The 12,948-nt window shown below is 39.3% G+C and overlaps 1 protein-coding gene and 1 pseudogene across 3 annotated transcripts in view; one reads left to right on the top strand and one right to left on the bottom strand.

Moving 5' to 3' along the window:
• Nucleotides 1-1,864: 1,864 nt before the first annotated feature.
• The window catches only part of CENPK (centromere protein K), a 75,989-nt gene continuing 64,905 nt past the window's right edge, over nucleotides 1,865-12,948 (top strand). For all 3 annotated transcript variants that reach the window (XM_036279506.1, XM_036279503.1, XM_036279504.1), the window contains exons 1-2: nucleotides 1,865-1,913; nucleotides 10,182-10,332. In XM_036279506.1, coding sequence (XP_036135399.1) covers nucleotides 10,216-10,332 — 117 coding nt within the window. In that variant the 5' untranslated portion in view covers nucleotides 1,865-1,913; nucleotides 10,182-10,215. The remainder of the gene's footprint in view (nucleotides 1,914-10,181; nucleotides 10,333-12,948) is intronic.
• Nucleotides 5,559-6,429, bottom strand: LOC118641883 (annotated as a pseudogene).

Below are 12,948 nucleotides of genomic sequence, written 5' to 3'. Positions count from 1 at the left end.
CCGCCCGCGGGGTAAGGGAGGAAGACGGAGCGGTGGGGAATGGAAGGAATTGTGACCTGGGCCTCCCTCGAGTGCTCCAAACGTGTCTTCTCCCCCGAGCGTCTTGATTATCTCACATAGTACGAAGAAGGTGGTGAGCGCTTGCTACTGTTTTCTGGGAGATACCCAGTCGTGCCAAGTAACCTGAGTGGCCCACGGTGGGACCATTCACCCTTCTGTCATCACCCTGCTCTAGGCTTCCATCTCTTAGCGGCCTTCTGGATTTCAGCTCTTTTCATTGAAAAAAGAAAAGAAAAATATATTGTAATTAAAATAAAACACCACAAATACTTAACGTAAAACTTACCACCTTAATCTCTTCTTTTCGTATTCATTAAATACAACTTGTCAAAATGACCTCCTTGAAACACTGCTTTCAGAAACCTACCTAACAGCCTTCTGGTTGCCTATTTCAAACCACATAAATCTCTTTACTTTTGCTTTGAGGTGGACCCTGGATACAGAGAAGGAACTAAAGGTTTTTGTTTTTAATTTAAAAGATTCTCTTCATTTCGCCAATTCTACCTAGCAAGTCTCATTTTTTCTCTGCCTTCTGCTCTAATCAGATCACTTTTTTTGTGTGTCTCACGAATTTGCCATGCTCATCCTTGCCTTCCAGTCTTAGTTTTTTATGCCTTGAAAGCATCACACAGCAAATCTAGCTTTCACCTTTACAGCTTCTCATCAGTTAGACCCCATGGAAAAAATAATGAGGATAAGGCTGATAATGACAATGGTGGGGAGCTAGTATTGTGCACCCTGCACTGTACAAAGCCCTTTATGATTCCAGGTAGATTTTTCTGATCTCTGTCCTGAATTCTGAAAGCACTTGTAGCCTGTATTGTGTAAGTTACTTAATCATAGCACTTCTGAGTACCCGAAATCATATCAGGCATTTAGTTGTCCATCTGTTTATATTGTCTCTCCTCAGTAAAAATGGAAACTTCGTGAAGATAGACTTTTTCACCTACGTAGCTATTGCCACAGTTCCTGACAAATGGCACACATTTAGGATATATATGTTGGATAAATGAATGAATACAGCTTAGAATTATATGGGTACTTTCTATTACTGTATTTCATGTATATTATTCTTTTTCCAATAATAGTATGCCTTTTTTAAATTTGGTATTTGATACTTTAAGTTTGTATGGGATAGTATCCCCAAATACAGCAATATTGTTCTTCAATAAATAATTGGTAATTGGAGTACTGAGGACCTTGAAAAGTTGACTTGTTCTATTTCCAGAAAGGTAGATTTAAGGATACAAAATGTGAGAAAGGGGTAAAGTTAAACTCTTAAATGTTTTTATTTATTTGTATTCTAAAGCTACATTGAGCTGCCAATCCAGTTAATTTGTTGAATATCTATCCACACACTCATGCACACATAGTTTCATATTACTTTTGTGTACTGATGATATCTTTTATTGGTTAGTAGTCTATAAAGTTGGGAAATAGCAATTTGCACTTACTTTCTAAGTTAAGGTACATCTAAAACAAACATTTATATAATTTTTTACTGTTTTCTTAGAAATATTGTAAGATTGTTAATGACTGTTTATGGCTTTGTGAACTTAACTATATCCTTTGGGTATGGCAAGGAAGATGTCCAGTGTAAACATTTTGGATATGCCATAAGTTATTTAACCAGTCTTCTACTACTTGACATTCAGATCGGTAATAGTAATGTTAACAGCTAATACTAATATACCTCTTTATATACTAGGTGCAGTTGTCAGAACTTTACATATATTAACTCATTTAATTGTCACAATAACCCTAGGGGATAAGTAATGTTATTATCTTCATTTTACAGATAAGGAGACTAAGGCACAGACAATTTAAGTGATTTGTCCAAGGTGACACAGCTTGTAAGTATCAAGCCAAGTTTAATTTTTATTTATTTTTTTAAATATGTTTTTATTGATATTTTTTAAGTAAGGGAGTGAGAAAGAGAGAAGCATCGATTGGCTGCCTCCTGCATACCCTGTTCTGAGGATCAAGCCTGAAAACCCTGACCGGAGAGTTGAACCAGCCACCTCTTGGTGCATGGGATGATGTTCAACCAAGTGAGCCACACCAGCCAGGCAGAAGCCGGGTTTTAAACCTAGACAATCTGATTGTGGAGTTATATTTATATATTTTTTAAAATAAATAATGTCTCAGTAAGCATACCTATGTAGACTTATGCAAATATAGCCATCTATAGGATTATTCCTAGGAATAGAATTTCCTGGATCAAAAGAAAATTCATTTAAAATCTTGCTGGATATTATTTATTATCCTCTCAAGCAATTGGTATATCAGCAGTGTATGCTTCTTGTTCTACATTCTTGCCAATATTGTTTCTTACCAGATATATCATTATTGCTAGTTCAAATGATAAATAACTCTTGTGCCCTGGCTGGTTTCGTTTATCTGAAGAGTATCGGGTTCAATTCCTGGTCAAGGACACGTACCTCAGTTGTGGGTTCGATCCCCGGCTGCACTTGGGGTTGTGCAGGAGGCAGCCAATCAATGTGTCTCTCTTATGTTGATGTTTCTCTCTCTCTCTCTCTCTCTCTCTCTCTCCCCCGCCCCGTTCCTCCCATTCTATCTGAAAAAAATCAATGGGAAAATATCCTTGGGTGAGGATTTAAAAAGAAAAAAGAAAGAAAAATAACTTGTTTTTATAAGTTATGAGTAAGGTTAAGAATGCTTTTATTTCGCCCTGGTCAGTTAGCTCAATGGTTAGAGTGTCAACCCGCAGACCAAAGAGTCACGGATTCGATTCCATTCAAGGGCATGTACCTTGGTTGTGGTTCAGTCCCTGGCCCTTGTTGGGGTTGTTCAGGAGGGGACGGTGGATATGTTTCTCTCTCTCTCTCTCTCTCTCTCTCCCTCCCTCCTCCCACTCTATCTGAAGATAAAATGGAAAAATATCCTCGGGTGAGGATTAAAAAAGAAAAATGCTTTTATTTTTTATTTAAAAGGAATTTCTCAGTGTTTCTTTTTTCTTTGAATTCCCCATTTGTGTCCTTTGCCCATTTTTATTGTATTCTTTCGTTTGTTGTTTACCTTTATATTATAAAGTAAAAAACAGATATAAAACATCCTACAAAAAATAAAAATAAAACATCCTACACAAATAAATGTAAAGCTTATGAGTTTTTAAAAGGTGAACACCTTTCTCACCATGCAGATAAGAAATAAAGCTTTAGTCCAGCTGGTGTGGCTCAGGGTTTGAACACTGACCTATGCACCAGGATTCCCAGTCAGGGCACATGCCTGGTTGCAGGCTCGATCCCCAGTAAGGGGCATGCAGGAGGCAGCCAATCGATCTTTCCCTTATTATCAAAGCTTCCATCTCTCCCTTTCCTTTACTCTCTCTAAAATCAATAAAAACATATTTAAAAAAAAAAAAAGAAAACTTTCAAAATTCTCTTCATTTAGCCCATTCCAAACACAGCCCTCTCCCTCTTTCTACCTCCTTCTCTCCCTCCCTCCTTCCAAAAGTAATTGATATTCTGACTTTTTTTTAATCCTCACCCGAGGATATTTTTCTACTTATGATCAGATAAAGTGGGAGGAAGTGGGGGAGAGAGACAGAGAGAAACATCGATGTGATAGAGCCACATCTCGACTGGTTGCCTCCTGTACGACCTGACCAGGGCTGGGGATAAACCGCAACCAAAGTATGTACCCTTGACTGGGCTGATGCTCTAACCACAGCCAAACCGGCCAGGGCCTGACTTTTTAAAATATATTTTTATTTTTTTTTAATTGTTATTATTTTTTTAATTTTATTTATTTTTTTTGGTACGTGCCCCTAGCAGGAACCAAACCCGGGACTCTCTGGTCCGCAGGCTAATGCTCCAACTGCTGAGCCAAACCAGCCAGGGCTATTTTTATTGATTTTTAGAGAGAGAGGAAGAGAGATAGAAAGAGAGAGAAAGAAACATCAATGTGAAAGAGAAATATCAATTGGCTGCCTCTCGCACACACCCCAATGAGGGATCGAGCCCGAAACCTGGGCATGTGCTCTGACTGGGAATCAGTGCACAGGATGACGCTAAACCAATTGAGCCACACTGACCAGGGCAATATCCTAACTTTTATAAATGTTTTTCTTAGGTTTTGGGGTTTAAAATTTTAACTTTTTAATCAAGAGATTTATGCAGAATTTAAAAAAAATTTTGTACAGATATTTTGCTTAGTTTTTAGAAAGGCCTTTCCTAATCTAAGATTTAAAAAAAAAAAATCTCAATTTTTTTCCCTTTTTCATTTCTGTTTCAATTTTTTGAGGGCTGGATGAGTAATGTAAAGATGGAGATATATATCTAGGCCTATTTTTCCCCCCAAAATACTATGTAGTTTGTTAAAAAGAATGAGAGGGGTCTGTATGGGCCAAAATACATATACATAAAGAAAAAGGCAGTATAGTATATAAAATATGCTCCTATTTGAATTGTTCTTTCCCCTTAATTTGCATTGCCACCTCTGTCATAGATCATAGCTCTGTAAATGTGTACATCTAGAAGGGCTTTGCATTTGTTCCACTGTTTAATTTGCCTATCTATGTGCTAATTCCACACTATTATAATTAGTATAGTGTCATAATAAGTGTACTATCTGGTAAGGCAAGTCTTTCTATCTTATTCTTCATGAAAATCTTGGCTGTTTTTACCCTTTGGACTTTTATATGAAGTTTAGAATTAGCTTGACAAGTGCCATGAAAACAAACAAAAACTTGCAGAATTTTGTTAAAGATTTAGTAGATCCAATTGGAGGGAATGAACATCTGTATAAAATATTGAGCCCTCTAATCTATGAACATAATATATCTACTTAAGTCTTTAAAACCTCTCTATTGGTAAAAAGTTGATTAAGCAATATAAAACTCAAGTTCCATATGAATAAAAATATGGGGGGGGGGTGTTCTGGTTTGCACTTGGTGTTATAGGGTAAACATCCTCATTCTTTTTATTTTTATTCCTCACCTGAGGATACTTTTCCATTTAGATAGAGTGGGAAGAAGGGAGAGAGAAAAAGACAGAGAGAACATCGATGTGATAGAGCCACATCATCTGGTTGCCTCCCACATGACCCGACCAAGGCTGGGGATGAACCACAACCAAGGTATGTGCCCTTGGCCAGACTCGAACCCACGACTCATTGATCTGCGGGCTGATGCTGTTAACCGCTGAGCCAAAGTGGCCAGGGCGACATCCTCATTCTTTTTCTTTTTTAACTAACAGGCTTTATTCACTTTTTCTTTTTCTTTTTTTATTCTCACCCGAGGACATTTTTTGATATTTTGTTCAGATAGAGTGTGAGGGAGAGAGCGAGAAACATTGACGCAAAAGGGACACATCGAGTGGCTGCCACCCACATGACCCAACCAGGGCCGGGGACAAACCGCAACTGAGGTACATGCCCCCACTGGGAACTGAACCCGGGTCTCTCCAGACCGCAGGCCGACGCTCCAACCGCTGAGCCAAACCGGCTAGGGCTATTCACTTTTTTTTTGTATAAAATTATGTGGTGGCCACAGTTGGAGCCTGGGTCCTCTGCACAGAAACTCTGGTGTGGGTCTTTACAAGATGGTTGGTGAATTCCTGATAGGGAGACTTGGTGAACACAGTCTCTTTCCAGAGATCGGGGGTGAGATAACTGTAGGTCTTAGAGATGGCATCAAACGTGGCCTTGGCAAAGTTGCCCAGGGTGGCAGTGCAGCCCTGGCTGAGGTGTAGCAGTCGTCAATACCAGCCATCATTAGCAACTTCTTGGGTACAGGGGCTGAGACTATGCCAGTGCCCCTGGGGGTGGTGATGAGGCGCATCAGTACAGAGCCACAGCAGCCAGTCACCTTGCAAGGGACAGTATGGGGCTTGCCAATCTTGTTCCCCAGTAGCCTCGCCGCACAGGGACGATAGAGAGCTTGGCTAGGATGATGGCCCCACGGATGGCAGTGGCTACTTCCTTCGAGCACTTAACACCCAGAGCAACATGTCCATTGTAGTCCCCAGTGGCAACAAATACCTTGAACCGGTTCCTCTGGCCAGCATGTGTCTGCTTTTGCACAGGTGTAATCTGCAAAACCTCATCCTTGAGGGATGCCCCCAAGAAAAGTCAATGATCTCAGATTCCTTGATTGGCAAGGAGAAAAGATAGATCTCCTCCAGGGACTTGATCTTCATGTCCTTGACCAGGCGGCCCAACTTGGTGATGGGGATCCACTCCTTGTCCTCCGCCTTGCCTCCGCGAGCTCCCTGGCCACGACCTGGCCCCGATCCTGGCCGGGGGATGCTGCTGCCAAATCCTCCACGGAAGCCTCCGCGGCCTCCCAGGGCCCCCAGGGCCCCCAGGGCCTCCGGGCCCTCCTGCAGCACTGGCCTCATCTGCCATTTGGTGTTTCCTCAGGAAAGAAGCGACATCCTCATTCTTTATTGCTTTGTTCACCTCCTTAAAATTGCTCAACTTTGAATCTCATGTCATCAGACTTTATTACCAACCACTCCTCCTTATAGCAGTCTAGCAAGATTATATCATACTTTTTCATTCCTTGAAGATTTTTTTTTTTAAATCCTCACACCAGGACATTTTAAAAATTTATCTTCAGGTAGAGTGGGAGGGAAGGAGGAAGAAACATCATTGTGAGAGAGACACATCAACTGGTTGCTTCTCACATGACCCCGATCAGGGCTAGGTACCTGCAATCAAGGTACCTGACCTTGACCATAATCGAACTCATGACTCTCGGTCTGTGGGCCAATACTCTAACCACTGAACAAACCAACCAGGGCCATTCCTTGAAGATTTTTAGCTCCTAGCTCACTGTCACACTCTGCAACACTACTGTCATAATTCTTGGTGCTCTGAATATCCATCTAGATGATTCATCCAATAACCTGTTTTGTTTTGTTTTTCTTGACCCCCTTCCTCTAGTGATTATATTCTCTATCTTACCTTAGTTATTTACTCCTATAGTCACAGCTGAGAGATTTGTCATTCTTTCACTTTGGTTCTGCATCTATGCTGGTACACTGTAGGGGAAAACATAAAACCATGTTCTAGTTTCACTTTAAGTTCATGAATACTAATCTCAATTGGGACTTTAATACTACTCCATAATCCTATTTCACCTTATCTCATCTCTTATAGTTCTATTTTATGTACTATTTCTTCCCTTCTGCTCTTAAACCTCCAGTGCTTTTTTCTCCATCCTCATTCACAGTTGATAACCTTAGTTACCATTTTACTGAGAAAAGAGAAGTAACCCAAATAGAACTTCCAAGTTTAACCAAGCTCCTACTAACACATCTACTCACTTACCTGCTTCTGTGCCCTTAATATTCTGCCTACCTTTCTATTAAAATGAATGAATCAATGAATCAATCAATCAATCAATCAATCAATCTTAAACCAACCTCTCTACTTGTGTACTGGATCCCATTTCTCTTCCTTCTCTCCTTTCTCTTCTGCATCACCAGTATTTCCTTCTTTAACTGTATCAAATAAAGATGGTATATTTTCTCCCACCTTGAAAAAAAGAAAAAAATCTCTTGATCCCATATCTCCCTCCAACTGGTACCTTATTTCTCTTTTTCTTTAAAGAAAAAAACTACTGAAAATATTTTAGATACTGGATATGTCCAGTTCCCTTCTATTTTCTCTTGTATCCACTCCAATTGGGCTTGCACTCCTACCATTCTACTAAAAGTACATTTATAAAGGTGAACAATGGCCTCGTTTTTGCATATTTACTTCAGTGCAATTGTTGTGACAAATCATCCCAAAACTTAGAGGTACAAAACAACCTTTTATTGGGCTTTGCAATTCTGTGCATCAAGCATTCAGACAGGACTCACAGTCGTCAGAAAACTTGTGCACATGCATATCTGGTAGTTGATTGGTTGATGCTAGCTGTTGGCCAGGAACCTTAGTTCCTTTCTATGTGCCCTTCCCCATGTAGTCTCTTCATTTAGTTTAGGCTTCATCACAGCATGGTGGTTGGTTTGCAAGGATGAGTGTTCCTAAAGAGAGACAGATGTAAGATATTTTGCATTTTATGACTTAGTCTTGGAAGTCATGTAGCATCACTTCCATTGTATCCTATTCATAAAGGCAGTTAGAAATTCATACTCAAGTTCAAAGGGAGGATAAATAGGCTTTGCTTCTGGATGGGGAGTGACGACCTGCAATATTATGCTGTGACAATTTTTGAAAAATACAGTGCCCTATCAATATTGCTAAATAAATTGTCAGTTCTCTGGTTTTATTTTACTTGACCTATCTCTAGTATTTGATAGTTCATTACTCCTTCTTTGAACACTTATCTTGGATTTCAGGATATCATATTCTTGATTTTTCTCTTACCTTACTGGGCACTCCTTCTCAGACTGGTTAGATGGTTCTTTCTTATCTCCTAAGTCTCTCCAGGTATAGACTTTTCTCATTTCTATCTCATTTCTATTCATAGTAACATTAAATAAATGTCACATATACATTGTTATAATTCAATATCTGCATACTCTATTGCATGCTCACCACCTAGAGTCTGGTTTCCTTCTGTTACCATATATGACCCCCTTTATGCAATTCACCCTCTTCCCTACCCTCTTCCCATTTGGTAACCACCATTCTGTTGTCTGTATCTATAAATTTGTTTTTATTTGCAAATCTGAATTCTTTTAAATTTCTCTTATATTTAAATTTATTTTAGAGAGAGGAAGGGGGAAGAGAAAGAGAGAGAAACATCAATGTGAGAGGAACATAGATCAGTTGCCTCCCACACACGCCCCATCTGGGAATAGAACCTGCAACCCAGGTATATGCCCTGATCAGCAACTAAACCCGCCATCTTTTGGTGTATGGGACCATGCTCCAACCAACTGAGCCATACTGGCCAGGGGTCAAAACTGAATTCTTTATTTTTTAAATTTAAAAAACTTTTTCAATCCTCACCTGAGGACATTTTTTTTCTATTTATCTTCAGATAGAGTGGGAAGGGGGGAGAAAGAGAGAGAAACATCGAGGTGAGAGGGACACATCGACTGGTTGCCTCCTGCAAGACCCAACCAGGGCCAGGGACGAACCGCAACCAGGGCCAGGGACGAACCGCAACCGAGGTACGTGCCCTTGTCCAGAATTGAACCCGTGACTCATTGGTCCAAAGGCTGATGCACCAACCACTGAGCCAAACCGGCCAGGGCAAAAACTGAATTCTTAATCAGCAGTAGCCCACATCTTGCTAATAATATTTCTTCCACCATCATCCCCATCTCAAACTGGCAACTCCATTTTTCCAATTGCATGAGTCCAAACATTTTTAGTATTAATTGACTTCTCTCTTTCTTTGACATTATATGCAGACTATTAGGAAACCCTATTGGCTTTCTCTTGAAAATATATTCAGAATTGGACATTTGGTACTGCCTAAGTATCATCCTGGTACACATCTTACTTGGATTATTGCAATAGCTTTCTTTGTGGCTTTCCTGTTTCTCTCCTTACTTGACTGTAGTTAACCAGAGTTGTACTTTTAAAATGTAATTTAAGTCATGTCATTCCTCTGTTCAGAACACTTTAATCACTTGTTATCTCAATCTAAGTCCTTAAAATGGCCTAAAGCCCACATGATTTCATCTCTGTTATCTCTCTGACCTCATCTTGTGTTCTCTATCTTACATCTTCTGCTATATCACACTGGCTGTTTTACTGCTCCAGGAATAGAGCAGTCATATTCCTGCCCGTAGGCCTTTGCATTGGCAGATCCCTCACCTGGAGCCTCTTCCTCTAAATATCACGATGTCTCACTTCCTTATTTCCTTTATGTTTTTGCTCAGTTCTCAACTTCTCAGGGACTTTATATGACCTCTTTATATAAAATTACATTGCCTCTTCCCCAGCACTGGCTATGTTTCTTCCCTGCTTTGATTTTCTTCATAACACTTATAACTCATTTTATATACTACAGTATGCATTTTTAAGTTTTTTTGGCTTATTTTTGTTTTCCTTAACTAGAATGTAGGCACTATTGTAGGAGGGATTTTTACCTATTTTGTTCACTGTTACATCTTCAGCTCCTAGGTGAGTATCTGGCAGGTAATAGGTGTTCAACAAGTATTGTGAAATGAATAAATATTTTTTTTCTGTAGTTTTTCTTATAAGGCTGAGAAAATTATAAGGCACATGTCAGAGAATAACCAAGACCTAGATCCAGACTGTACTACAGATGTAGAAGATGTTACAAGGGCTAAAGAAGAACTCATTAAAAAATGTGAAGAAATGTGGAAAGATATGGAAGAAGTAAGTATCAAGAGGTTAAAGTGATATATCAATTAATTACTGTGAGGTTTAATTCCATTTCAATAATAGACTTAAGAAAGAAATAATTCTGCTGATTCCTGAATCATATGGTGTAATAAATATTTATATAGTTTTAGATCTATATCCCTTTATTCAATGGGGTTTTTCTGGGATGAACTATAACAAAAGAAAAAAATTACAGCAGTCCCTACCCTCAAGGAGATTATCATCTAATGGAGGCAGTAACCATTATATTAAAAGTATTATGGTAGAAGTTTAGGTTTTGGAGGAGTCGAGGATGAAGTCCTAAAAGAGGTAGTGACTGAATGCATTTCTAAAGGATAAATAGGAGCTAGCTTGTGAAAGTGGGAGACGTATACAAAGTACAAGGAACGAAATCTATAAATTTGGGAAGTACAGAGAACTCCTTGTAAAATATTATGACTTATATAAATTAGGAGAAGAAGGACTTGTGGAATGAAACGAGAGGAAATTAGGGGCAAGAACATGACTGATTTTTTTTTTTTTATCCTCACCCGAGGACATTTTCCCATTTTTCAGATAGAGTGGGAGGGGGAGAGAGGAAGAGAGAGAGAGAAACATCAACGTGAAAGGTACACATCAAGTGGCTGCCACCCGCACAACCCAACCAGGGCCAGGGACAAACTGCAACCGAGGTACGCGCCCTTAGCGGGAAACGATCCCGGGTCTCTGGATCGCAGTCTGATGCTCTAACCGCTGAACCAAACTGGCCAGGGAGCCACTAAAGGACTATAAATATGAAGTGACATGATGAGATCAATAGTGTGGGAAAATTACTCTGGTGGTGTTGAAGAAACTGGAATGCAGAAGAGTGAGACTACAGGTACAAAGAGTATTTCAGAGGCTGCAGTAGTAGTCCTGGTAAGAAGTCCTGAAGGGCTAAATCCTGTCATTGCAAATAGAAGAATGTATTCAGGAGATATTAAGGAGGTAGGACCAAAAGGACTTGGAGATTAATTGTTGTGAAAAGGGGGAGTTATGGATAGTTTCAGGTTCTTGGTTTGGGCCAGTGGGTGGTTAGTGGAATTATTTCCTAAGATAGAGAATATAGAAGTGAAGATGACATACAATTATGGAGTTTGAGTAAAAATATATGTTAATTTAAGCAATACTGTTTTTGAAATATATGTACATTTTTTGAGTTGGTGAGATACAATCACTTCTGGTACACTAGTATTTTAGTGAAAATTTGTTCTACTTGAAATAGCATAGTATATGATATAGGCCATAGACATTTTTCACATTCTATTCTTCCCAGTAAATTCCCAGATTAGGGCAGATTAGTGCCCCCCCCCCTTTTTTAAAAATTATTTTTAGCATAAATCGTGGTACTCTGTGTTGTTAATGTATTTTCAAGATAATTTATATAATCCTGTTTTGTTTTGCTTTTGATATTTTTTCAGTGTAGAAATTTGATTAATTTTTTTGGAAATTTGATTTTTAAAATATATTTTGTAGAAAGATACTGCATCTGATCATAAATTCCTAAATGGATAGGTCAGGGTGGTTAGTCATGCCCAAGGCATGCAACTTTTCAGGAACAGTTTGTCTTTGCCTTAAGCAGGCTCTGTCCATTGTTTCAGTGCAGTAGGTTAACATACCTTTGAAATAACCACCCTTAAGAGAGCACAGATAAATGAAATCATATGGTATTTGTCTTTCTCTGTCTGACTTATTTCACTTAGCGTAATACTATTCTAGAACCATCCATACTGTTGCAAATGATAAGATTTCATTTTTTATGGTCATTGTAGGTATGTACCAAAGTTTTTTTATCTACTTGTCTATTGATGAGTACTTGGGTGGCTTCCATCTTGACTATTGTAAATAATGCTGCATATCTCTTTTCAAATTAGTCTTTTTGGTTTTTTGAATATATATTCAGAAGTGGAATTGCCGGGGGTTAAGGGACTGGATGTAAAAGGTGAAGGGGATTAAGAAATACAAATTGGTAGTTAGAAAATAGTCATGGGATATAAAGTACAGCATAAGGAATATAGTCAATAATAGTGTAATAACTATGTAAAGTGGGTACTTGTAATATCAGAAGGATCACTTTGTAAATTATATAATTGTCTAACTACTATGCTGTATACCTGAAACTAATATAAAATAATACTGAATGTCAACTGTAATTGAAAAATAAGTCCAACCGGTGTGGCTCAGTGGTTGAGCATCGACCCATGCACCAAGAGGTTGCCGGTTTGATTCCTAGTCAGGGCACATGCCCGGTATGTGGGCCCGATCCCCAGTGTGGGGCATGCAGGAGGCGGCCAGTCGATGTTCTCTTTCATCAATGTTTCTCTCTCTCCTCTCCCTCTCTCTCTCTCTCAAATCAATAAAGGAAAAAAGAAAAAGAAAAATAAGAAAAAAAGCCCTGGCCGGTTTGGCTCAGCGGTTAGAGTGTCAGCCTGCGGTCCACAGAGACCCGGGTTTGGTTCCCGCTAAGGGCATGTACCTTGGCTACAGTTTGTCCCCGGCCCTGGTTGGGTTGTGTGGGTGGCGGCCACTCGATGTGTTCCTTTCACATCGATGTTTCTCTCTCTCTCTCTCCCTTCCACTCTATCTGAATAA

This window comes from Molossus molossus, unplaced genomic scaffold, assembly GCF_014108415.1.
Source record: "Molossus molossus isolate mMolMol1 unplaced genomic scaffold, mMolMol1.p scaffold_m16_p_3, whole genome shotgun sequence".
NCBI classification, from domain to species: Eukaryota; Metazoa; Chordata; class Mammalia; order Chiroptera; family Molossidae; genus Molossus; species Molossus molossus.
The sequence above is the reverse complement of the archived record's forward strand: the minus strand, read 5'-3'. Positions and strand labels throughout refer to the sequence as shown.